The following is a 26,347-nucleotide window of genomic DNA, read 5'->3' as shown; positions in this document are numbered from 1 at the left end:
TGGGAGTGGAACCAAGGAGTGACACAATCGTGTTACAAACCCCAGCATCCCTGGACTGGCCACTCTAGATTAAGCTGCACTGACCTCATGGGCACATCACTCTCAGAGCAATTCCTGGTCTTGGGCATGAAACACAGAAGAACCAGGAGATGCTGGGACCTTAACAGCCATAACTTGGCCATGCTCAATCAAGACACTCACTTGCTCACCACATTACAAGTGAAACATAGAAAGAGTTTAGCATTCAAGCTGTGTGACCAAGCTGTGAGGAGACAGGAATGATGTCAACGTTTTGTGCATGAAGCATCCATGACAAAACATTAGCTTAGGTCAGACACTACGGAAATGTAAAAGGGAGATGACAGTGAGCCTACCAACAACCTAAGCAGGGAGCCAGTGCCGCTTCATGCAGCAACACATGTAACAGCTGTCAAACAGAAACTTCCTTTTCTCAGATTTGTAAAACCACCGGCCTGGGTAGTAACTGGACTCCCACTACCAACACCTTTGGTTTGGGAAGTAGCAGCTTGAGCCAGCTAACAGCGCCAGGAATCAGCGTGCCCAAATATGCCAACAACCAGACCATTTATGCTCGTTTCTGCTATTTAAAAGCAATTTGTGTTTAAAAACGAGCCTGTACCCCTGGATCGCATCCGGCGGGGACGGGCTGTACCTACACACAGGTGTGCACCGCGCTCAGCCACACGCCGCCGAGGCTGCCGGTTCGCGCGGAGGGGAGCGGCAGCGCTCCCTGGGCACGGCGCGGTCCCGGCAGCAACGGCGGCGCGGTGCCGGCAGGTGCCGGGACTCCCCGCGCGGGGCACCGCCGGGACAGCCCGGGGCGTCTCCGGAGACTACGCCGGGCGGCCGGGGACGGCCAGACGGGCAGGGACAGCCTCGCCGCCGGCACCCGCTTTCCCTAATGGGCATGTGCGGCGCTCGCACATGCCCACTCGGGCCGCGCGGGGCCGGCGAGCTGTGCCGCGCCGCGCTGCCGGCGCCGCCGCGGTAGCCGTGCGGCGGGACCGCGGGGCGCGCCGTCGGGCACCCCGGGACGCGGCCCGCCCCCGTCGCCGGGGGAAGCGCCCGGACGTTTCTGTTGGCGGGTCCCCGCGCCAAAGCCCCCCCACGACACACACCCAACTCCCCCTCCACGGGGGACGGCCGTTCCGCACCCCGCCGCCGGCCCGTCGGGGCCGCGGGCAGCCCGCGCTGCCGTCCCGGGGGCGGCGGTGCCGGCGGCGGCGGGCGGGGCCGGGCGGGGCGGGGCGCGCCGCGGCGTCCCGAGCGCGGCCGGCGGGCGGGCGGCCCCGGCGGGAGGCGCGGCGCTGCGCCCGCCGCCCCGTGCTCGGCGCCGCCCGGCGTGGCCCCGCGCCCCTGGGCGGAGGGCGGCGGCGGCGGGGGCGCCGCGGAAGGCTTTCCGCGCCCGCCCCGCCTCGCCTCGCCTGCCGCGGCCGGGGGATTAGTCAGCAGTCTGCGGGCAGCCCCGCTCCCGCGCAAACTCCGCGGCGGGGGCGGGGAGCGGCGCTTGCCCCTTCCCCTTCCCGCGGCGGGTCGGCGGCGGGGCTGCCCCCCCCCCCCCCGGCGGTCCGCGCCGCCGCTCCGCGGCGAGGGGCGGCGGGTTGGCAAGTCAGGCACCGAGGGGCTGGGAAACTCCTCTCGGGCACGGCGGCGTTGCGGGAGGACGAGCGCCCGAGCCGCCCCGCGCACGCACACGGGCGGGCGGGCGCGCACACACACCGCACACACACGCACACGCGCGGCGGCGGCCCCCGGCCCCCCGCAGCCGCGGCCGGCGGGGAGGCGGCGCCCGGCGGGGCTGCCCCATGGTCTTGCGGGGGCCGTGGGGGAGCTGCGGGGGCCCCGGCGCGGCGCTCGCCCTCCTGCGCGCCCTCCGCACTAGGATGTTGCGGCAGGTCTTGCACAGGGGGCTGGGGACGTCCTTCTCCCGGCTCGGCCACTTCGTCGCCAGCCACCCGGTGTTCTTCGCCTCGGCGCCCGTGCTCATCTCCATCCTGCTGGGCGCCAGCTTCAGCCGCTACCAGGTGGAGGAGAGCGTGGAGCACCTCCTGGCCCCCACGCACAGCCTGGCCAAGATCGAGAGGAACCTGGTGGACAGCCTCTTCCCGGTGAACCGCTCCAAGCACCGGCTCTACTCCGACCTGCAGACGCCTGGGAGGTACGGCCGGGTGATCATCACCTCCTTCCGCAAGGCCAACATGCTGGACCAGCACCACACCGATCTCATCCTCAAGGTAACCCCGGCGGGTCCCCCGGCCCCGAGCATCCCGCCCCGCTCCCCGCACCTGCCCGCCGGCACGGAGCCACCCGCGCATGCCGTGCTCTGCCCGCCCGGCACGGGCGCTGCCACCGCAGCTCCCCGGTCACCTCCCTGCAACAGTTGGGACGCCAGCCCGCCGCGGGGAGCCGGCACCGCGCTCCCCGCCAGCGCCGCGGGCTCTGCTCTCTTCCTCCTTCTTTTTTTGTTTTCCCCCTTTTTTTTTTTTCTCCCGTTTTGCTTTTATGTGCTTTGGGTGAGCGAGAAGGGCAGTGTGGCTTGCTTGAATAATTTTTCGGTTTCTCTCCACTCGCGTGGCAGCTGTGCTCCCGAGTTTAGGCGTCTCGGGCTTTGATAAACTCAAACTTCAAAAGCAGTTAGGTACCAGTCTGTCAGGCTGCCGACAATGGTTTTGGGGGCTGCTGCTGTGTGTGGACTGCACTTCTGCATGGAAAAGGGTAGCACAAAACCTTTTTCTCACTGCTCATCAAGGCAAATGACATAACTCAGCAGATTATTTTTAGTGGGTAGTGGCTTTTTCCCCTCCACTCCCAGCCCACCACCACTGGTTTCATAGATGAAGAGGAAATCCAGCCCAGCTGTAGATTGCAGGCATGGTGCAGCCTGTGCTGCCGGTTCAAGTTAGAGCGGGCAGCATCTTCCCACTTGAGCAGCACAGAGTGTGCAAGTCACAATCTGACAGGACATCTCACCATACTATTTATCATAACATGTCGGAAACCTGCCTTTGGTGAAGCTGGTACTCTAGTTTATACCCCGGTAGTTGTGTGCAATCTTGGAAAGAAAAACAGGGAGGATAGATGCAAAAACTGAATGTTAAGAGGGTCAAGTTCACCCACGAAAAAGGAAAGGAACGTTTGGAAATAACCAGAGGTGTGGCTAGCTCAATCCTGCACATTTTTGCTCTTGCCTTGTGGAAGCCCAAAAGACTTCAGCATTGCTTTCCCCCCCACCCCCCGAATGTCAAACTGTCAGCCCATATAAAAGCCAATGTTATTTTTTCTTAATCGCTTCAAGGAGTGCCTCTTCTGAAATGAAAAACAGATGCAAACACCTATTGTAAGAGACTTCAGGGAGACCTCCCCCTGTACTAAACAATGAAATAACTGTTCCAGTGAATTTATTTATATTTTATTTCCACTGTAGGCACATACAGAACTGTAGTACAGAGCCTCTCAGTATTTTCTGTTTACCTTTTGACATATTAGCCAACAGTAATGAGCAAACATTTAATGAGTGTCGACTCACTAAGTACAGTAACAGAAATGTTACTGGCAAATGAGAAAACTCCAGAGAAATTATTTTCATTCCTTCATTTTCTTGTACTGTGAATTGCATTTGCATCCAGTATGTGCACATTTACTCAGTCATAGGATAATAACGCTAATGGATTTTTTCTCTGTACTGCTTTCTCTGGAGATCTGTAGTGTTATCAATAGCATAGTGACACACAAATAAATGGTACTCAGAATCTTTCCGCAAGCAAACTTCTGCATAAGATTTATCACGTCAGCAAAGGAGGTATAACTTGGAAAGTTCTGTCAGTATTTAACACAGCCTCATTTTTAACAGACAGAATTCACTAACAAAATCATTATTTTTTTTCTGTGAGATAATGAAAACCGTTGCCATTTGATTGTTTAGACACTGTCAGGCATAGCTGATGCATTATTTCCAACTTTTTACTTATCTAGTTCCAATTCCAATACGCTTTGTAGAATAGATTAAGTTCCTTGTCCTGATGATTTTCCTGTTTGTGGGCAGAGGCAGGCTCAGGCAGCTGCCTGTCAAACCTTGTGGATGGCCCCATGGGTCAAAGAACAGCAAAACAGGAGGGAGAGCTCCTAGCTTCTAATATTATGTCTGTGGTGATGCAGGGCTACATCATGTTGTGTTAACAGGGCCCACCAAGGGAAGGAGAAAGAAAAAGCTGGCCATCGAGGTTTTCCTGTACACATTCAGTTGCATGGAAGGAAGAAGGGAGCAAAGGCAGCCCCAGCTGCAGTCCAGAGCCAACCAACTCAAGGGACTGTGCTTGTAAATAAGTCTCCTGGGTGAAACCACAGAGTAAATCCCACTCACATTTCTGAAGCTGCCGTGTAGGCACAGTCAGGGCAGAGAACCCTACATGACAGCTTTTGCTTATCTTTCCTCTTCTGGAGAGCAACGTCCCCAAAGGAGAGGTTTTGCTTTAGAGTAAGTGTCAGGTTGGATGCTGGCTCCTCCCACGTGGCTGTTGCTGCATCTCCACCCACAAGAAGGAGGATGGGAGACACAGGAGGATGGTTGCCCCACGCAAATGCTGGCTGCACTTGGAGCACATCTTCTTGGTTTCCCTACCTGCCATATCCCACTTCATCTGCCAGAGAGGGAAAGGAATGAGCCTTGAGCAGCTACAGTTTCCCTAGTCATGTGCCGAGGGAAGGAGATTTCCCCTGCCTTAGGCAGAGGAAGAAGTCAGCTTCTGTTATTGTCCCTTAGTAAAGAGATACCAAGTTTTGGGCTCTGAGTGGTCGAAACTTAAACATAGATGGTACTGTCAAAAGTTAATCCGTCTAACATCCAAATCAATTCATTATTCAATGAAATAACTCTTGTGGTGATATCTCTAGAACACTCTGGTTAGCTTAGTGCTGTTCCTCGTGGGCACATTATCAGCCTGAGAAAGTCACCATTGCCAGTACGGCGTGATACCTTGCTGCTGGCTAGGAGGGGATTCTGGGCAGGGCTCAGGATTGTCTCAGGCCCAGGGCTCAGGCAGTGTTCCCAGGGCAGGAGCTGCCGAGGGCTCCTGCTGTCAGCACACATCTGCCAGGTGACGCTGGCTGCTCCCAGGACAGCCCCAGGTCTTGCTGGACACACCAGCTGCTCCACACAGGGTCTCTCCTCATTAGCAGAGAGGTGTGTGGCTGCCTTATAGAATAGTTTTGATTTAGAGATGATGCCGAGGACTCTTTTATTTCTTTTTTTTGTGTAAATCTTAATCCATAGTTCTCATAGCTCCCTATAAGTGCTTACACCATTCTAGGCCCGCCATTCCAGCATTGCATTTCCAGCTGCCATAGTCATTTGCAGAAGAAAGGGAGAAATCTACACATATCCTCAATCTCTGGCATTGAATAGATGTTCCAATAAAAAGCCTTGGTAGAATCTCAGATATGGAAGAGATGCATCCTGAGACTGAGATATGGTGGGAGGACAATAATGAAATTTTACTTGCTGCAGTACCTGCTCTAAAGCTGAGCATAGGGAACTGGCATCCTGTGCTGTTGGTGTGCAGGACATTTCTTCCTCAAGATTTGTCTTTCAAGAGAGAGAGAGAGGTAGGAGATAAAAATACCTAATTGAAGGAAGTGTGGTATTACCCCTGTATTTCCAATAAGTGCTTAGAAAAGCAAAAATAATGGGGATATTTGGTGTGGACCATCATGCAGAGGGCCAGATGATTATGTAAAGTCTGTATAAATTGTCTTAAGAAAACCTAGAATCCCACCTAAAAACAGTGTTAGAGAAGCCCCCCTACCATTTCATGGTTATATTTTCACTTGCAGCAAGAGACTTGCTAGGTTAAAGTCATACAGACTCACTGGAAATAGAGACCTAGACAGATTTTTGAACCTCAGAAAATATGTTCTAACTTAGAATTTGAGACACTGAACCTTTTGAGTCTGTTTATTCCTGTATGCTTACAGTGCGTTAACTGCATTATACTGAGGATTTCTTCTATTTTTTTAATAAAAGATTTTCCTTTTTTTTGCAGAAAAATATTCTCTCTCCTATTTCCATTACTGTGTTTATAGCAATAACACAGTACTAATATTTTTTTTTGCAAAAACTCCACTTAAGATATCAAGACAAAGATGAAAAGGGATTGAAATCTAACATGCCTTACTGAAGAGGATTGTATTTGCAGTTGGCTTCTATAAAAATCTGTAGATGACAGGATTTTTTTCTTAAAGAAACCTGTACTAACTACAATTTTTTAGAAGTGCTTATACATTGCTTCTCTCATATAAACTGGCCATTAATTGATCTAGATAACTGACTAAGTATGTGTTTGCATATGTACTTTAGACAAACAAAGTAAAATCAGGTATTTCTGTTTAAGGACACATTTATTCAAGAACTTCCTAACTTCTGATTACTGCAGAACAGAACAGTTTACCATCAAAATCTTGCAGACCTCATACTTGTTGGGGTTTTATTTCCTGCCTCTGCTCCTTAATTATTCTGTTCCTGTTAACGTGTGTGTTGGCACACTCTGTCTACGGTCCTCACGGATTTCCTCACTTACTTTGTACATGTGAGGAAATTCGTGGAGGAAGCAACCGTGTTTAGAAATAACCATATTCCCTTGTCTGTGGTATTCCCAATTGCTTTGCTGTACAAACATGGCACGCTTAAGCCGCTGTTCCAAAGTCAGTGGAAGTGCCTTGTGGTTGTTCCGTGGAGCCAGAAGCTAGGTCTGTTGCAATCCTGAGTAACGCAAGGTACCCTTTTTTTAGAAACTTTTGACTACTTCTGAATGCCTGGACACAGGCAGGCAGCTGTGGATCTAGCAATGGATGTAGTAGGACTCCACCTTCCCTGGGCAGCTCGGGCACTAAAAACACTTCTCGGGAAACAGCCAATGGAACATACAGTGCATTCTGCTGAAAACAAAATAAAGGATGAAGTCATGTCTTTAGAGCAAGGCTGTAAGATGAGGGGAAGAGTCCTAGTACAAGAAAAACAAGGGTGTGAAAGCAGCAGAAGTGCAAGCCTGTTGTCATAGCAGCACAATGCTGCAGGGCTAAAATGTATCTTATGCGAAAACAGATGAGAATTAAGATACGCAGGTAAGATCCGGGCACAGCCGAGGAAGAAGGAAGGTAAATAGCACCTTGCAAGGACAGTGTGGAAGCGTGTGCAGAAACCCCCCTGAGCTCCTGGTGTCAGCAGCCGCAGCTCCTCAGCAGGATTCCTGCAGGCAGGAGGGTTTGGTCTCTTCCGCAGGCACTGGTCAGCGCCTGAAGCAGAAGTCCTAAAGTTGCCTGTGCCTGGGAGGATGACCCCATCCCACTGGTGCCCACCACCCCCTTGCCCTGCTCCAGCAGCACTGGCCAGACAGAGCCCCTCTGCTCTCAGTCGTGCTTCACCCCGTGGTGTGATGCTCCCTGCAACCCTGCGCTGCTGCCAGCCGAGCAGCCCGTGCTCGGAATGCCCAGCATCCCGTGATGCCCTGCCTCTCCTGCCTTGGAAGGTCAGACATTGCTTCCCCTCTATCAAACAGAACACATGCAGGACAGGTTTTTTCAATATGTAGCTGGACTTGTGGTATGTGCTGGAGGCATTGCCCCTCAGGGGGAGCACACAAGTGGGTAGAGCAGGCTTCAGAGGCCAGGGACATCTGTGTGTCACAGCCACCGAGACCAGGCCACCCCCAGGCAGTGCCACGGGGCTCAGAGAGAGCTGCTGGGGCTCCCCATGGACCACATTTGTACTTCCCAAAAGATGTGACAACGCTCTGCCTTTAAGTTGGGGTTTACAGCCAGAGAAGCTCCTCTCTCCTCTTGGAAGATAGAAGGAGGAGCTGAGCTGTTAATTAACACCGTGGGCTGTGAACTTGCAGCTATTGAGGTTTCTCTGCAGCACGAAGGGATTGTTTCTCAGGCTTCTGCTCGAGGAGCCCTTGGCAAGAACGCCCTGAGAAGCAGAATAAGGATGGAAGGGTGTTTATGGAGGCATCTGAGGTGCTTGGAGAAAGCCACTGGTGGTGGAACTGATGCAAGATCAGACACAGGAGTGAAGTTTTATTCTTTTTTCCCCATCATGAGAAATTGATCTCATCGCTGTGTGCCAGGCTGTGCAGAGAAGTTTCTGCTACCCAGGTGTCCTGTCCTCCAGCAGCATTCAGCCCAAAAAACAGAGTGGGCTTCTCTCGGTGGAACAAATTCAGGCACGTTTACAAGGTGACTGTCAGAATTAAGATGATATTGATTAGAAAAGCTTCTCCACTTCAGATTAGAAAAGAGAAATCATATCTAGTGATTTTCTGTAGCTACCAAGAAGACAGATGGAAATGTAAATGCACGCACATCTGCCGCTTCAAGCACTAATAGTTGTCCCTCAGTTGATGACTTGTTGTTTGAACAATTTCTGGATTTTATTTTTATGAAAACTGTTTGGAGAAAATATAAATCACTGTGTTTTGGGCAGCTGAAAAAATTAGTTGCGAAAATAAATCCCATGCATAATTAGTATCTTAGCCTCTCTTCAGGAAACCTGATTGTAGGACTGAGAAAAGAGCCAAGCTACTCATAGCGATCTTCACTGCTTGCGCTCCAGCTGTGACTTCTGATGTTTATCCCAAGCCATTAGGATGTGTTGGCTTCCTCCCTCAGCTGAGTGCATGCTCTTCATCCCTTACTAGGCTGGCACAGTTAGGAGGCCACTGCCCACCACCCCTTTGAACCTCTGCCCTGGACCCACGGTGTCAGACTGACAGCAGGGCACAGCCCTGCTCAGGGGCTCCCTTGCCCTTCCTCTCCACATCTTCTGATGAAAATGCACTCTTGAAAGTTTAATTCTGCCCATCTCTGCAGAGCCCACAGTGGGTTTTTTTTTTGTAAATTAAGCTGGAAGCTGTGCAAGTCTTTTCTCTGTCATAACCTTTTTACGTTTTGACTGAGGCCACCTCTTGACGTGAATAAAAAAGTACACTGCAAAGGTATGAAATGCCAGAGATTACTGAGATCACAGAGAAAGTGGAGAAATTTATAGCTCTCCATTAAATGCATTTTCTCCTCTTCATTTTCCTTGGCACAAGTTACCTGTAAAAATTACTAAAAGAGTAAACCAGCTTCTCATAAAAATGAAGTGTATATTTAAAATTATTGCCATCATCCTGCTTTCTAGTTTTTCAGTCTTGAACCCAAAACAGTGATAAAATTTTAAGCAGTAATAGATGAGTTCAGAGCCTTGTCAGTCTTTCCTCCATAACCACGAGATCAGACATTTCTTTACTTATTTTATAGTTTTGGTTTTTGGGTTTTTGTTTTTCTTAATGAAAGCTGAGAATAAAAAAAAAAAAATCACAATACTTCAGGCACCAGGACTCACAGAAAAAACAGACTTGCTGAAAATGACAGCAAAAAAATTCTAAGAGTGGCACTACTAAAGAGCAAAGCTGATGTTGGATTTGAACGATGAGATCGAGACTACAAGACTAAATAAGTCAAATAATACAAGCAACAACAAAGTAATATGGCTCCTGAGACCAAAACATGTCTGTGTGCCGGATCATTTGCAGTGCAGGAGCACATCCATATATCTGGCTAGTTTTGTCTCATTGGCCATCCATCCACTGTATGTCAAGTACAAAGTATAGTCGAGTCCTTACGATGAGTGATGTCCCCTATAAACACCACATGTCGCTGCTCAGCAGCAAAACCAAACATATTTTTGAGGTATATATGATAAGCAGCAGGTAGTTGTACAGATCCTTGTGATTAAAAATGGTGTCTGCGACTGATCCAGCTTCCAAGAGAGGCAGGATGTGTTTTCAGAGCTGGGCAGGGGAGCTTGTCAGAGACTGAAGGGTCCCATTGCATGTCACTGTCACTGTGGAGTTTCTCTGGGAGCAAAGCTGTGCCACCAGCGAGGTGAGACCCAAATGGGACACTGCTGGCTATGGCTGGGTCCTCATCCCCTTTGCCCATAGCTTTGATTGGGGTAGGAGGTTATGTAATGTGAGCTTAAAGGATTTCTGGGATTGGACCATTTTGCAGATGAATCAGCAGTTTCTAACCCATCCCTGCTGGGATGGGATCTGTTTCCTTCACAGGGAGGCTGCAGACTTCTTTGTTACCTGATTAAATTAACAAAATTCTTGTAATACCTGCTCACTTTTGAATTAAAGAAAAGATTTCTCAACAAAGCAAAGGGGTACAGGTTTTTCTCACCCCTTCTTGTAGCTTCCTGCATCTTTTGCAGGGACTTAAGAATAAAAACAAGCTTTCCTTTTTGTCCTGACCATACATCTCCAAGTGCAACCGTTTTGCCTTCAGGCTCAGCTTTGATGCCACTGCTGAAAGCTGTGCCAAGCTCTGTAAAGTGCGGAGCTGTCTCATAGGGCCCAGAGTGGGGCTTGGCCATCCCAGGGCACCCAAACTGGCCCTACTGGGGGGCTCTGGTTCCTGGCAGAGGTAGGAGGAGCTGCAAAAATAAAACATCTTGAGGAATTTGCAGCCATGGCTCTCTGAGGCCCTGAGGCAAATGGCTTAGCCCAGGATAAGTGAAAGGATTTTTGCTTCCTGGCATCCCCTCCTGGGCCTGCGGACAGAACCAGCTGGCAGGGCTGTGTGATTTTCGTCTGTCAGCTGTGCCACAGGCTAATCATGGCTTGGTGTGGAGGTGTGAGACCAGTACAGCCCTCACCTAGAGGTATTTGCCTAAAGGGATTTGTGTCCTGGTTGAAGCCGTATTTCCTCTCTGTCTAAAATAAATAACCAAATGAGCATGGGACTTTAAATAAGCAAAAACCAAGACCAAGATGTTACCAAATGCAAATGACGAAAGACTAAAGGAAAACACTGCTCTAGAAATCTCTGGTGTGGTGCAGGACACACATAATCATTTTTGGAAGGGAGAGGGGAAGTCCAAGGAATGGTCACTGTTTAAACAACAGCGAAGGGAAGAGGTGGAAGTTATTATTTCATGTCTGAACACTTTCAGGGGCTGTGTGCCACCATGGTGAGGGAGCTTGGGTGGTGCTGTGCAGTTCTCACGCTGCAGTGTTCTGGCATCTCAGCAGTAAACTGCTTTTTGGTTCCTTGCACTGTTAGCTAGCTGAAAAAGCTGGGAGTGATGAGCAAGCAGCGCATGTCTCCCTTCAAGAAAAACCATTCATTCATCTTTTGTTATTCCTATAAATTTTCCTTTCTCCTAATAGGATCAGTAAGGATAAAAACAGCTGGATAAATGAGGATCTGGTATTCAGTCATTTGTCCCAGAACTAGGTGGTAGGTTTATTCAGAGTATGGTTACTTGCTATTACAATCCTCTGCACTGAGGAGTGCAATATGCATTATGCATTAGAATATTGCTAATGTTGTCCCCATCACACGACAGCCTTTACCATCAAACTGAAGTTTCCTGGGGGACCTCCTGGTGTACCACAGGCAAGCCAAATTGCAGACTGTGCAATCCTTTGAACTCGCAGGATGTGCCCTTGTAAGCTCTTGGAGCTTCTGTTTTCTGTGGAAACCAGTCACCCAGGGTTATGAGTGTGGGCTGTGGCTGCGGGTGGAAAAATCTGTGCGGCCGCGGCTGAATTCCCAGCATGGCAGCAGAAGGGAGAGAGCCATGGGACTGCAGCTGTCATCAGGGAAGAGGCAGCATCCTGTGCTTCATGGACTGCCACAGGCAAGCAAAGGGAGAAAGGAGAGAGAGCCTGCAGCCATGCTGCAGCACACCCCTGCCCTGCACTGAGGCAGCAGAGGGCTTTCCTAGCATCTGGTCTGAACAAAGTGCAGATAAAGTGATGTGTTTGTCTTGAGAAGCAAAGTCTGTGTCAGTATTCCCAGTGATTAATCCTTGGGCGTGCTGGTGCAGTTCTCAGCATACGTTGTTGGGATGGAGGGAATGGCAATTTTCCTCTTCTTTGGCTGTTTGCCGCCAGTTTGAGACCAAACGTCGTGGCCACTGGCAAAGCTCGGGATGTATCTCATAGCTGCTCTAAACTGCACAAGCTTGCAGCCAGCTCCAGTGGCTGCTCAGCTGCCAGGATGTGCCAGGACACAGAGCTGTCTGCCTGCTTCCCTCTCCTCCCAAAGCCCCATTGCTGAGAGGTGGGATGGGCAGATCGTCCTCACACAGCTCCCGGTCCAGCTCAGCATGGTCTCAAAAGAAGCACCAGGACACTGCTGCAGAACAGGCTCCTCATTCTGAAATGATCATTTCCTAGAGGAAAGGAGTATTTTAGGTATGACATTTAGCTTCTAGCCTTTCAGTAAAGATGAAGTAATAGCTGTGATAGATGAGGTTATTTTATAACCTAAATATTAAAAGAAAGTGCTTCAGATGTGGAAGGAAGCAAATGCTGCAGTGAGGCAGGGTGGGTAAACAGCAACACACTGTTTGATAAAAGTTGCATGTCAGTTTAGTTTCTTCTGCATTGTGTCACTCCACAGATCCTCTCTGAAGGGGTTGTATTGTGAATCTAATAAAGGCAGGAAATTCCTTCTATTCCTCCCGATTGCCCTCAGCTGCACTTCTTTATGTGATGTCTTGTTTTATAACTGTTGTCAATGAAAACCATTCAGTAGCTCCCATTGCAAAAAAATTAAAATCAGATATCTGTCTTTGATCCAGTAAATCAGGGCATTTTCCCCAAACTGTAGTGACATGCATTTGAATTTGTACCCCAAAACAGCAGAGCTTTGCAATCCCAGACTGAAAAGACGGGACATATTTATCATAGAGGTTCATTTCTTTGTCATGTTCCTGCTAATCTGTTAATTTGTTTTGTTTTAGAAGAAAATTGTGCAAAAAACCCTTATCTGTTGCACAGTTATATTTGTTCTCCCACCACAATGGAAAATTTTGCTTCTCACCATGGTCGAGTATTGTGTTCTCAGAGTAATGTGAAAAGATTTGTCAGTTCAGTTCATTTCTTAAACTTATTTTCCTAATGGCAGTATAGAACTGCTATTTCTGTAAAAAAAATTAAAACTACTCAAATGTGAAAAAGTACACCCCCAAGCTGCTAGAGAAACAGGATGAGAATATAGGAATGTTGTAATCTTTGTCTATATGATGTCGCATTATCCTAAGGAATGGAGGCAACATCACTAAATTTATACCTATCATAGATTGTGCAAGGTAATCACAAACCAATCAGATTGATAGTACATATAAATGATTGGGGGGGGTGATTCTGCAAATAAGTATCAAATACCACACAAAAGTCACTATGACTGTTTGGTCTCAAGAGATGCAGGAGGTTAGCCAGGACTATTAGATGTTTTGTTCATAGTCCCCAGATAAGTGTATAAATTCTACTGCCCTTCTGAACACTGTTGTCTTTTTTTTAAACAATGTTTATAATCGGAAATAATGATACACATTAGCAAACTCAATATTTTATTTTTGAAAAACAGTGTAACCTCATCCTATTAGGGCTATTCTCTTGCCATATTTTAAATTTCTTATTTCTTCTCTGTTGACTAAAATGTACTCAGAAAATGCTGTAAGAGTTTTCTGTATTTTTTCAAGAAGAGATGGTAATTTTTTCTGCCTTTCTGATGCTCAAAAATAACTGAATGTTTTTGGGGTCAAAACTCAGGCATGGCAAATTTCAGAAGGATGCAAAACAACTTGAAAAAGAAGGGTGCACTAAGAGCTGCTAGACCTAACAATAACCTACAAACCCTAAAGTTAGGGGACCCTCACTAATTAACAGAACCTCTCAGAGAGAGCAAGAGAGTAACAGTGTCTGTCTCTGCCATTGCTTCCTGCTCTCAGACTACTGAGGATTTGATGGGGGAAAGAGGGAGGAGAAAAGAGGACGAGTTTGTTATTGCCAGCAGTCTTTTCCCTGCTGTGTCAACAGTCTCTGTACATAGGACATGCAGCTGTGGCCTGTCCTTTACCCTGAGTTAGTGCTGGTCCCCTGCACTGCCAGGCTGCCAGCACATCCTATGCAGGTGGCACACCTGGTCATGGTGCTCTTCTGCCTTCTGTACCTCAAGCAGATCTCTTGAGAGAGTAATTGGGCAATCCTGAGCATGGTAGTGTCCCTGGATATGGTTGGGCTGTAGCTGGACCTGTTGAGTTTGCGTAGAAAGGCCAAACAGCAGATGCACGTGGCACATACACAAGTCACATTATGCCAGAGTTACCAGCAAAGGACATAGAGGAATAATACCACTGGTTTGATGCATGTTTCCTTTTTTTTTTTTTTTTTTTTGCAATGGGTGTGCTATTAATACCGCAGTCACTGGAACTTTTGTTCTTGTTGCTTAGATCAAATAGAAAAGGGACGGCGGTGAGGAGCTGCTGTCATTCTGGCTGCTACTGTGCGAGATGAACTGATGAATAACGTGTGTGATTTCTCTTTCCCTTGTAGTTGCACTCCGCAGTGACCAGGATCCAAGTTCAAAGACCTGGTTTCAATTACACGTTTGCCCATATATGTATCCTGAACAATGACAAGACATGCATAGTGGACGACATAGTGCATGTACTGGAGGAATTAAAGGCTGCTCGTTCTTCTAATCGAACTAATTTTGCAATCACTTACCCGATTACTCACTTAAAGGATGGCAGGGAAGTGTATAATGGGCATCAGCTCGGTGGGGTTACTGTGCACAGCAAGGACCGGGTGAAGTCTGCAGAAGCCATTCAGCTCACCTACTACTTGCAGGCAATCAACTCCTTGAATGACATGGTGGCAGAGAAGTGGGAATCCATTTTTTGTGACACTGTTGAACTTTTCCAGAAATCCAACAGGAAAGTCAAAATGTATCCTTTCACTTCTTCTTCGCTGAAGGAGGATTTCCAGAAGACGAGCAGGGTGTCAGAACGCTACCTGATCACGAGCTTGGTCCTTGTGGTCACCTTGGCCATTCTCTGCTGCTCCATGCAGGATTGTGTCCGCAGCAAACCCTGGCTTGGCCTGCTGGGATTGCTGACTGTGACCCTTGCCACCCTGACTGCAGCTGGGATCATCAATCTCACTGGTGGGAAATACAATTCCACCTTCCTGGGAATCCCCTTCGTCATGTTAGGTAACTATCTCCTCCCTCTCTTTTGTGTGTTTGTGCCTCCCTGATGCATTTCCCAGCAAGCAGAGAAGCATCACTGCATGGTTCCTGTTGTCTCATCCTTGCAGCACTGCCCCATGCCAAATCCACACTGCCTCCTTTCCTAAATTGTTTTTAAGGTGCCTGGATGTTAAACTCATGCCTGGGGCTCAGGTATGGTGTAGCACAATGCCGTGGGATGTGGAGCCTGTGCAGTAGCAAGGAACAACGATGTGCAAATGCCGTGCCTTTTGCAGGGAGGGAGCCCAGCTGCTGCTTCCCTGTGGATGTTTGATTCTGGTTTTGAAGGGAGACCTTTGCAGTGGTCCCTGTGCAACACTGACAGTGTCAGCTGTGCTGGCAAATCAAAGGGCTGCCCACACTGGGCATTTAGGGAGTGCTGGTTCCTTTGGAGACCAGAGCAGTGCTGTCCTGGCTCGGCAGGCACCTGCCAATGGGATAAGAGCGGTGGTTGGTCCTGGGTTGCATTTGTCCAGAAGTCGCTGTGTTGGCTGAGCAAGCATAGGGAGGGTTTCACAGCCCTGAGGAAGAGAGCTTTGACACCCCTGGTCGGGGATGGACCTGCAAGGTCAGCACCAGCACATCCCACGGCAGAGGGTTACGGAGGGAAGCGGCGCTGCTGTTCCCTGGTTCCTGTGCCAGCAGAGGCATCTTCATCTCCCTGGGTTTTGTGCTGCCTTCACCCACTGTGGGGCATGGAATGGTTTCAGTTTGTTTTGTTTTGTTTTGTTTTGTTTTGTTTTGTTTTCCTCGAGGGTAGGAAAGGGGAGGAAGGAAGTGTGGTCATCTTGCTCCCAACCCAAAGTCAGAGCCCTCTCCTGCTGGCACCAGGGCGTTTGTGGGAATGTTGCATGTTGTACCCAAAGAGGCAGGAGGACTTCATGGGAGACAAAATGAGAGCTCTGGAGAGTTCACAGCCTCTTTGTTTGTGTTTGGTTCATAACCAGTGTGAAAAGCTTTGTGCACTGTAGGTGTTTAATATGTCCTCTTTCACACCATTATTCATTTCTGGAGCATAATACATGCATTGATTTGATCACAGCTTCCCCAGCTGAAAATCAGTGCTCAGTAATACTCCAGGTTTCAAGTGTAAGAGCGTCTCCACTGACTTAGTCACATCATGTAGTGGTATAACACGTTTTGAGCACAGCTATTTTTATATCCAGCACCAGGTTCCTGTGCCGTGCTGCTACTGTAGTGCTGCTGCACTGTGGTATTGTTGCACTTTAATTAAAGACTATGCTTCAGTGCATCACACTACCAGTTAACACACAGAATATATTCAGTGACAAACAGAATTCAGCTACATTACATCGGCTGTCATTTTCAGATGACATCCATGAAAATTAAACTACATTGTAATCTAGAGGAAATGCAGCACAAGAAAGGCAGAGTCAAAAGAAGGGTATCTTTCTGACCTGAGTCTCTGGTTTCTTTGTTGGCTTTTTTATGCCTGTTCATGTATTATAAAATTCAATTCCTCAAACTAAGTTGTGTATATTAAGTGTAACTTAACACGGGAGGGGATTTCCAGATGTGTTACAAGAGTAGCAGAAAAGCAGTCTAAAGTCCATGCATATGAAGTGAAAGTGCATGGCAAAAGTGACTCCAAAATATGAAATATTAGCTTTGTTTAGGGATCAAAGCATCTGCTCACTGGGACAACCTTTCAGATCTTTGATTTAGTAATAGTGGCAATGCTGAGACTTGAAATCCTCAAAGACTTACAGATAACTATGAAAAGTTTCACGTGTCTATTTTAGTGCTCCTTTAAGTGCCAAGCTGTATAGTCAACTCTGCTTTTCTTTTTTTTTTTCTTCTGGGTTTTTTTGGTCTTGCTTGGTTGGAGTATTCCACTCTTAAAAGGGCAGCTCAGCTCCCACTGTGAACTAGTCAAGATAGAGCAGCCAAGTTCATGTGAATCTTGCCTGCTTTCCCAGCTATGTAAAATCTCCCAAGGGGTAGGAATATCAACAGGTGAACAGAAGGCACTGAAGGCATTTTGGAGTTTTTAATGAAAACCATTCTAAACTGGCAGAGAGCTAGAAGGGCAGGTTTGCCTTTTTTTTTTTTCCTGAAGAACAATGGAGAGATTCATCATGTGTTTCAAAACGTATTTCATACCTAGATGTTGTTTTGCTTATAAAGGATGTTTTAACTCAAGGCAGCTGAAGGCTAGAGACACAAAGATCCCTCCATTATAGCCTGCTGAACTGCTTCCACTTAATTTCAGTGACCGTCAGATTAGATCATAGATTAACTGACCTTTAGAAAGCTAAAGGATTTCTGGCTAACGATGTAGCCCTGTATCTATTACTCATAATCTCATGGCTAAAAGCAAAAGTGAGATAGAAAAAATGATTACACTGGACACGTTTCAGGCAAGGCCCCTTTACTGGTATACATCATTAATGAAGTTTCCCTGGTTTATAGCAGCTGAGGATTTTTAACTTTTCATCAGTGTTGCGGAGGCGGGGGACACTCTCCAGACATCATCTGACACAGGATGAGATTACATCTTTCATAACAGATAGTTTTCATCATGCACTTTGTCTCCTCCTTGGACCTCTTTGTCCTGTGTTTCACTGCACAGCCACTACAGCATTTGCATCATGTCTAACCTGAGTTCCCCTTTTGCAGCTCAGCTGTCCTCCTTATTTATCCACTGCATCTGGAAAATAATTTATTTTCTTTTCCTTTGCATATTTGGGACCACTCTGACTTGCCTAGTCCTCTTCCTTTTCATCCCGGCTTTCCTCAGACTGTGTTTACCAGACTTGCAGCTGTCTTCTTGCTTTTGACCATTCCACATCTTCATGCAGTGTGGTGCCTAAATCCAGGCACAGGATTCAGACTGAGGCTTTCAGCAGCAAGTAGAGTAGGAGGATGATTTTTCACATCTTGCATATGGCACTGCTGTTCATACATCGCCATATGTCATTCATTTTTTTCTCAGCAGCACGAAATGGTTGGCATTTGGTTGGTGGTACATGGTAATTCACAGATCCTTCATGTCATTTTCTATCCTGTTTTCACAGTCATTTATTCCAAACAACCTGCAGAAGTTTGCCCTTGTCCTTGCTGAATTATAGCTTGTTTATCTCACACCATTTCTCCTCCTCAATAAGTTTATCTGGAGACAATCACTGCCCTTCCAAGATGTATTAGCTGGTCAGCAGTGTTTTGCAATTATTAACCTTTTCATATTTTCAAGAATTACTTTCCAAATAGGTTGTCCAGTCACAAGCCCATTCTAAAAATATAGGCAGTACATCTGGAAAATAGTCTGATCAAAGTGCTTTGTAATACTTCTTTCATTCATCCTGTTTTCTTTGACATCCCCTATTCATCAGCCATTTCCAAGAACAAACAAGCTACAGTGAAGGGTACAGCCTCTGTAGATGTTGAATCCTCAGCTTTTGCATCAACAGGGAATTTGAAGTTACTAAATGACCATGATTTACCAAATTACAGTCTTAAGCTCAGGCTGTGTAAGTTTAGGCAGGAATATCTTTTGCCTACTCCACCTGTTAAATATGACATACCAGTTTAAACACTTCTTACTTTGATTTTAATCATGGTAGTTTGTTCTAATTTATTTTACTTTTTAATTAAGGCAGATTTCCATAACCCATCTTACAAAAGATGACTCTACATAGTCTGAGTATGTCACTACCGTGATGAATATTATGTTGTGGCAGGTTTCTTTTTCACCCTCCCTGGTTTCTAACTCAATGGCAGAAATTGAAGCCAGGAGAGATGTTGCCAGAGACCCCCTTCCCCAGCAGGTCCTGAAGGAGTGAAGGTTCCCTTTGGTGGCTGGAGGTCCAGCTGTGAGAGGCTGTGCTGGGGCTGGCCTGAGCCCTGCCGAGGGGCTGTGCTGGGGTGAGGTAGCAGAGAACAGCAGGCTGGCTGCAGCCACTCTTTCCTCTGGGAAATCTTGTCAAGTCAGATTGGGAACTGTTCTTCCCCAGCAATAGGTTTATACAGGTACTTCTAACGTGAACCTGAAGCCTAAAACCTGGGAAAATTGGCAGGCTCCCACCATTCATCTGGACGTAGTTTGAATCAGCATATGTCTCTGTGGCTTTTTAAAACTGCCATCTACGTCTATCAGTGTGCAAAGAAGTAATTTAAGGACAAGTTTACTCACATGTCTAGTTCATATGGAATACTTTGCTAGGGCTAGGGCTAGGGCTATTCATTTTTGACCACAGGAACAAAAAAAAAAAGTTCTCCAACTTGGTTGGATTTAAAATAGCTGATTTATAGTCAGCTGAAAAATAGAATTAAAATTCTGATTTCCTATTCCCTTCTTCATTAAAAACTACAGATGTTTGGTCTGGCACAGATGCTAGCATATCCATCATAAGTTTCCTTTACACATTAAATGCTGTTTAAAAACTGCCAAACCTTTAAAAATATTGTTTCCCTCAGAAAAACACGGTGTTACCAAACAAATCATTGGACAACAAGCAGCACCGTCTGAACAAGTTTTTGGCGTGACTTTTTTTTCTTCCCAGAGGCAGAGCAGAACCTAGGTACTCAAAAGAAAATTGCAACATAGCCCTTTGCACTGAAAACTAGCAATGTGTTTGCTGTTCCTTCAGAAATGAATGCCGCTTACTCGGGGAGAAGCGGCTGTCTTCAGCTGCCAAGTTCGTGAAAAGCATCGGCTGTGTGAAGCCGCGGTGGAACGCCAGGCGCTGCCAGATATGGGCAGGGACACGGGGCCAGCTCCCAGAGCTTATATTTAGCCTCCAGTGCTGGCAGGGGAAAACCAGGTAGAAGTTATGAGAGTGGCTTGAGCTCATAGCACACTGTAAAAGGAAACGATAGCCAGTCGTGTGTGAAACTTGGCAAAACAGGGACAAATTAAAAACCCCCTCTTACCACCTCCCTCCATCCTGCCATCGCATCCTGCCCTGCAGCATGCCCCTTCTGGGAAGAGAGCAAGGGAAAGCAGTCAACAGAGGGAGGGAAGGAGAAGGTGGAAATGTCAGGCAGGACCCAGGCAGTGTCCTCCTGAGCTTCAGAACCAAGTGGAAGAAAGTGAGTGGGAGAAAGACACTCCTACAGGGCTGCGTCTGGCAGGAGGAGGCACAGGAGCAGGCGAGGTGCAGAACACTTTGGAAGATACCTGGAGGGCTCACAGTGGCACCTCACAGATGCAGAGAAGTTCCAGTCGCTTCTTAGAAACACAAATTTGGACACACCTTCCACATGGCTTGCCTAGGGGAGAGCTGTGCTGATGGAAGAGTGAGCTGAGATACCTGTGCAGGGGCTTTACAGATGCAGAAAGCTGGAGCACCAAGGATGGGATCTGGGCTCAGAGACTGCTGGGAAAGAAGGTCAGAAGGAAGAAGTTAGGAAACAGAAGAAGGGAGGTCAGTGTGTGTGATGATAGGCACGAAAAGCACAGGAGGGCAAGTGAGAGGATTAGTGAAGGTTAGAGACCATGAGGGCAACAGACAACTAAACCAAGCAGGGCAGCTGACAGCCAGCACAAAAACTGACTCAGGGTGCTGGGGCCAGCACACACCAGGACATGGTGCTCTCTGGAGCTGCATCTCAGTGCCAGTAAGGCCCTGGCCCTGCTGCTTCTTAGTTCTTTGGAAGAACGTGCTGGTAGGGAGTTGCAACATATGCCAAATTTGTACACCCAAAAAGCATTCATTATCCTCCCTATCAAGCATCTAAGTGTTTGCCTTATTCAATAACGCTGAAGAGTCAACACTGGTTATATATAGAGAGTTTCAAAGAGAGAGAAGCAGCCCCTCCACAGGTTTCCCTGGTGCCCTTCAGTTAACACACAGAGGTAACACAGACCCCCAAATGTTTGATTTTGTGTAGTATTTTTCCACTGTCAGTTAATAAAAATGTGAAGCTTACTGAGTCTGGCTTTTTTATTCCCCAGCTAAGCTTTCTCACTCTCCCTGTCCAGCTGTCCCTCTGCTGTCTTTTCATGCTGGGCAGAAGCATGTCCTCCCTCAGCTGGCTGCCCCCACTTCCCTTTCTCCCATCTCATCTATCTCTTTTGCAATATCTGGCAGCTTCCTCCAGCAGGTCTCACCCATCTTCCTGCTCCAGGCCATGGCATCTCCTTCCTAAAGCCTGCACAGCTCTCAGCATCTTTTGGCCTCCCTAAGCTTCTTTCATCTTTTCTGCTGTTTTCCCTGTTCCTGTCAATGTGTCCCCTCTGCCATTTTGGTTGGGTTTTCTTTATACTTCTCCTCTCTCATCCTCCCCTCTCCTCAGCCATAGCTGGGCCCAATGCTCCTGCCATTTTCCCTATATTCTTCAATAAGTTCCTTGGCTCTCACATAGATCCCTGCTCTACCCTGCAGTCGTATCTCAGCTGCTTCAGATTTCCCAGTGATTTCCACCATTCATCCTTTCCTTTTTTCACACTGCCAAAGCACTCCAAGAGTGCCCTGGAAGTACACTTGGTTTTTTGTCACTCCATCTGCTCAGCTTTCCCAGTTCAACCCTGCACAGCTCAGTTACAGTCCTAAAGCATTTTGTGGTTTGTTCCTTTCATCCCTCTTCTAAGAAATGAATAAAATTATCTGGTTTTATCTACCCTGAGCAGACAGAATCCCGGGCATGTCAGTTTCCTCATCATCCCTTTTTCCTCTCCCTTTTCTGTCCTCAGTCCCTCAGTCTCTTCTGACATCTCTGAGCAGCCATGCATCCTCTGCAGTCCTTCAAGCATCACCTGGCATTTCTGTTCCTCACAGGAAAGTAAGTTCCTCAGCCACCCCTCCTCACTCAACATACCTATTAGTCCTCTCACAAAAATCAGCATTTTCCCCCGAAGTGGAGCTGATTAATCACCTCCTTCACCTGTTGGCCTTCCTCTCTCAAGCTCTCCTCTTGAAGGATGATGTCCCAAACCCCTTGAGGAACCCAAACACTGAAGCCACAACTGTATGGGAAGGAAATAGACTTGAAATACAAATGGTGGCAGGCAGTTTTAGACACCAGCCCTTTCCTGAGCAGTGCAAAAGCATCAAGTAAAGCTTGCACACATGACACACAGTTGACACTGTGTCCAAGTTCCCCCCTCATCCCCACAAGGCCCAGTGAAATCCCTGCACACGTACATGCTTCTTGGCTTCAGAAGACTGCTGATGACTCAGATAATTTACAATGTTTTTTTGGAAGAGAGGAGCTCTATCCATAGGAAATCAGTCCAGAGAACATCTTAATATTGAAACCAAGTGCTGTACAGTCATTGAATAAGATCAGCCATTTCCTCTTGACTGGTGTTGCTCCAATGTACACTTGTGAAAAGTGTGTTAGAAGTGATGCAGCATGTTCAATGAGCATTCATTTATGCAAAGAGTAACAGAAAATAACATGTACCAGAGGTTAAAGAAAGGCATCTCAGTACATATGTGTAGGAAGTGTGTGTGTGTGTGTGTGTATATATGTATGTATTCATATATTTGTGTGGTATACTTTGCATACTGGGCCTTAGTGGTCAATGAAGATCTGGGGAATGTCAGGAGAAACTGATGTGACTTCATTTTAGGTCTGTCTGTGGGAGAGATGGTGTATATTGTGGCTTTCAAATAAATTACATCCCCCAAATAGGCAATAGGCTAGAGATTTGTGTGATAGAGAGGGAGCCAGTCATTTTCAGGTCATGAAACCTCTGGTGGAGAAGGATTTAATCCAGAGGTGTATTAAATTAAATTGCAATAAGTCTGGATGCTTAGTGAAAAGCCCAAGCTGAGTTCCAAACTTGTAATTATTCTTTTCTTCTTTTTTTTAATAGAAAAAATAGTAGGTTGGATGTGCTCTAACTGATTTTTTGCAACTTTCTGAACATTGTGTTTCACATATGGTTGATCTATATGAGTAAGAGTAGTGACAAACATCGCTTAAACAGGAGAATTTTAAGTGTATGCCTGAGATGTTGTGGTTGTAGCTTTTTTGCCAGAAAAGGGGCAACTTGAAGTGTGATAAACAAATCCATACTCCACTGGCCCAAATTCCACTAGGACCTAGGAACAAATTATGTTTTAGCTTGTGGCATTAGAAATTTAAAGCAGATTTAAAACATTATTTCCCCAAATGTACCCACAATGTCTTACTCCATCTTCAGGAGGTGTCGCTGTATGACACTTGGCTGTTCTGTAACATGGTAAACACTAACCTTGCACAGGTGATTGCAGGAGGCCCTCACTTTTAAGTGCTTCTTTTACACAGCATGCATAAAATCTGTCAAAAACTCACTTAATGAAGAAAATCAGTTTTCAGTTTTGTCTGCTGATAAGAGTCACAGCATGTCATACCTGAGATGAGCCCGGGTTTCTGAACATACTAACTCCACATCTGACCACCTCCTTGGCTGGTGAGGCTTGGGGTACTTGCACCATGGGGGAATTCATCTTGCCAGCCACATCTGTCATTCCTTTACTGTCCTGGCATGCACTCTGCCATCATGCTCTGTCTCCCCACACAGCCTGGGGTCTGCACCCCATGTGAGCAGTGGTGGAGAGCAAACCCCTGCCCTCCTCCTCTTGTCATCCTCCATGCTTTCCCCTGTCTCTTCAAACAGCTTACACAGGGCACTCTGCTTCCTGGGGGATTTTCTGATGTTTCTGAGCTAAAGAGGATGAAGAGGCGTTCCTGGGAGGACTTTGGGGCAGGGAGACCCTTTGGAGGCCAAGCAGAGTCAGAGGCTCCCCTGGTGTTTGCTCCAGAAGCACAGACTTGCATGTAGGGCACAGGTTTTGTTCCAGTGCTCTCAGTTCAGATCTGCACAAGGTCTGGGGAGTCAGTAGATGAGCAAGCCATGCAGACATAAATATTCCAGCAGCTAACACCAAATTTTGCTAGCATGCAGCTCCTTCTGTTGCACTGAAAGAAATATGACTTTTAACTTTTGCCAGGTCTTTTGTGAAAACAGAGGAAAGCAAGTGACACGTTTAAACAGAGCTGACAGTATGCTATTTAAATGCCAAAACAAGCCTTTATTGATTTTTAAGTGGAATTAAATGTTCTTCTTATATATAAAAGTAGATTTCGAACTATAACTTAGTTTGCTTATCCGTCTTTCTCAAAATACAAGAGCCACTCAAGTTTTCTCTGAAATGTATCTCTGTTTTTAAAATGTGTTTATCTGACATTTTTGCTATCACTGTAACAACAAATTCTCAAATATTACATTGTTTCAAAAGTAAAAAGGACAATACAAGAAAAAAATCCAGCATTCTCCCAAAACCTAAATCAGTAATTTTATCCTATTAAAAACAATAGGACTATTCAGGATTAACCACATAAGTGCTGAATTGCATGTATAATCATTATAATAGGAGGCTGTTAATTTAAATAGAATTTGGGATGCTTTAAAAATAATTTGAAAATGCAATATTGAATAGTAAGATTTTTTTTCTTAGTGAATAGCTTTAAAGTACACATACTCCAAAAATAAGAAGTGGTGAACCATGTTATCACCATTGCTGATTAAGGATTGGGGTGAAGTCTAGGACTATGAATATCAAGGCATTGTTTAATTAAAATACTTCTCATTCTCTTCATTACTTTTCCCTTTACATAGGTAGAAAAATTACAGAATGTTTATGTGTGTCTTGTATGTGTATGTATTTCTTCAAAACTAGGGATTTATATGTAGAATTATTTTCATTTCAACAGTAATATGCAGATCATGGTTTTAAAATTAGCTTGTGACTTGTAGCATTTGCTAAAACATTGGCTCACTGTTGCTTGTTTGCCACAATAAAAAATAGTACTGGGGAGTTTATAGTTGTGGTGCACCATGTACCCCAAGCATTGCTGACTGTCTCCACACAGTTTAGGGTGATACCAAGGGGGTGATTCCTTTTGTCAGTGCCTGCTTGGTGCAAATGTGTACTTTTTAGCATAGGAATGAAGGGCTACACCTGACCAAAGCAGATTGTTTCACATGAGAACAGAGAGTTGATTGGGTGCTCCGTTTCCAAAAGTTAAGTTTAAAAATGTAGGATATGATGGCAGAGGTTCATTGCCAGAAGACTTGGATCTAAATTACTCCGGTGCAGCAGGTCCATACAAGTCTTTTATGGAGCCTAAGTCCCGTTTTGTGCTTGGGAGTGCTGCACAAGACCTAAATGAGGCATCAGCCTGTGCTGGATTTCCAGCCACACCCCATTTCCTGACTGTGCATTAAGCAATTTGAGTGCAGGCTTAATGGCCCAGAGAGTCTTTGGGCAGAATCTATGACTGAAAATATCATAGTGGTGTCCCAGTGTGAAGCACTGAGCAGCAGTTGAAGATGTCTTCTCTGCATGCACCAAGCAAGCCCGTGTGTGCTGCACGGGGACACTTTCTCTTCACGGTGCATTTCTGTGGGCACAGCCACCCACAGCTGTGAAACACAGCAGATTCTGAGAGCATATTATTAAACATTTTGGTTTCTCTTACTTTGTTGCCAAGTAGATACAGCACAAAACACAACTCTCTCTCCAGAGACTGAGGCAGATTTTTATCTGGTGTGAATGCACCAAGATGCTGTGGTTTTGATGCTGGTAGGAACTTGAGGAATACTTGGGCATGCCTGGGGCTTTCTGACTGGGATGGCCAGTGCTACTGAAAACAGGGTTAGAGAGATCAGCCTGACACCTGAGAGTGAATATCTAATAATCAAATGTAAAGCAAAACCAGAGATTGTTCTAATGGTTTCATGCCTAGATACCCAACAGGCTCACCTACCTAATTTCAGTATGTTTCTCTCTTGGGAAGATCCCAAATCAGATGTTAGTATCTGCAGACATAGTACAGTACACCTTAGGTGATATATGTGTAAAATTTAGTAGCCTTGAAAGCAATAATTGCAAATACTGAATCTACCCAACAGTACTGTCATCCTGGTTTTGAGGTATGTTGTCATACTTGTAATGCAGTTACAATACAGACACGTAGAGTCTGTGTGACAGGAGGTAAATAAAGTACTGCAATATGTACAGCCTGTGCTTATGCCAGTACATCCCATCTCATGTTGCTCTTCATGTGTCCTGAATCCATGTACCATGCCTGCACATTGCAGTCAGGCTTACTTGGCCTTTGAACCTGTGCTTGGAGGCATGAAATGAGGTCAGGCTGTGCTTGTGTGGCTGGAACTTCAATCACTTTGCCAAAGAAGATGCATTTCAGGCTACCCAACTGTCCACAGCCCACAGTCCCCTGGTCACCATTCCCCTGAGATGAACACTGCTGCCTGGAAACACAGTTG

The 26,347-nt window shown here is 46.6% G+C and overlaps 1 protein-coding gene across 1 annotated transcript in view; it reads left to right on the top strand.

Annotated features, from left to right (window-relative positions):
* Window positions 1-1,366: 1,366 nt before the first annotated feature.
* PTCHD1 (patched domain containing 1) overlaps window positions 1,367-26,347 on the top strand; it is a 39,074-nt gene continuing 14,093 nt past the window's right edge. Inside the window, exons 1-2 of the mRNA XM_085050569.1 lie at window positions 1,367-2,255; window positions 14,409-15,069. Coding sequence (XP_084906695.1) covers window positions 1,827-2,255; window positions 14,409-15,069 — 1,090 coding nt within the window. The 5' untranslated portion in view covers window positions 1,367-1,826. The remainder of the gene's footprint in view (window positions 2,256-14,408; window positions 15,070-26,347) is intronic.

This window comes from Lichenostomus cassidix, chromosome 1, assembly GCF_008360975.1.
Source record: "Lichenostomus cassidix isolate B80296 chromosome 1, HeHo_3.0, whole genome shotgun sequence".
Classification (NCBI taxonomy): domain Eukaryota; kingdom Metazoa; phylum Chordata; class Aves; order Passeriformes; family Meliphagidae; genus Lichenostomus; species Lichenostomus cassidix.
Note: the sequence above shows the minus strand (reverse complement) of the source record. Positions and strands in the feature narration are given on the sequence as shown.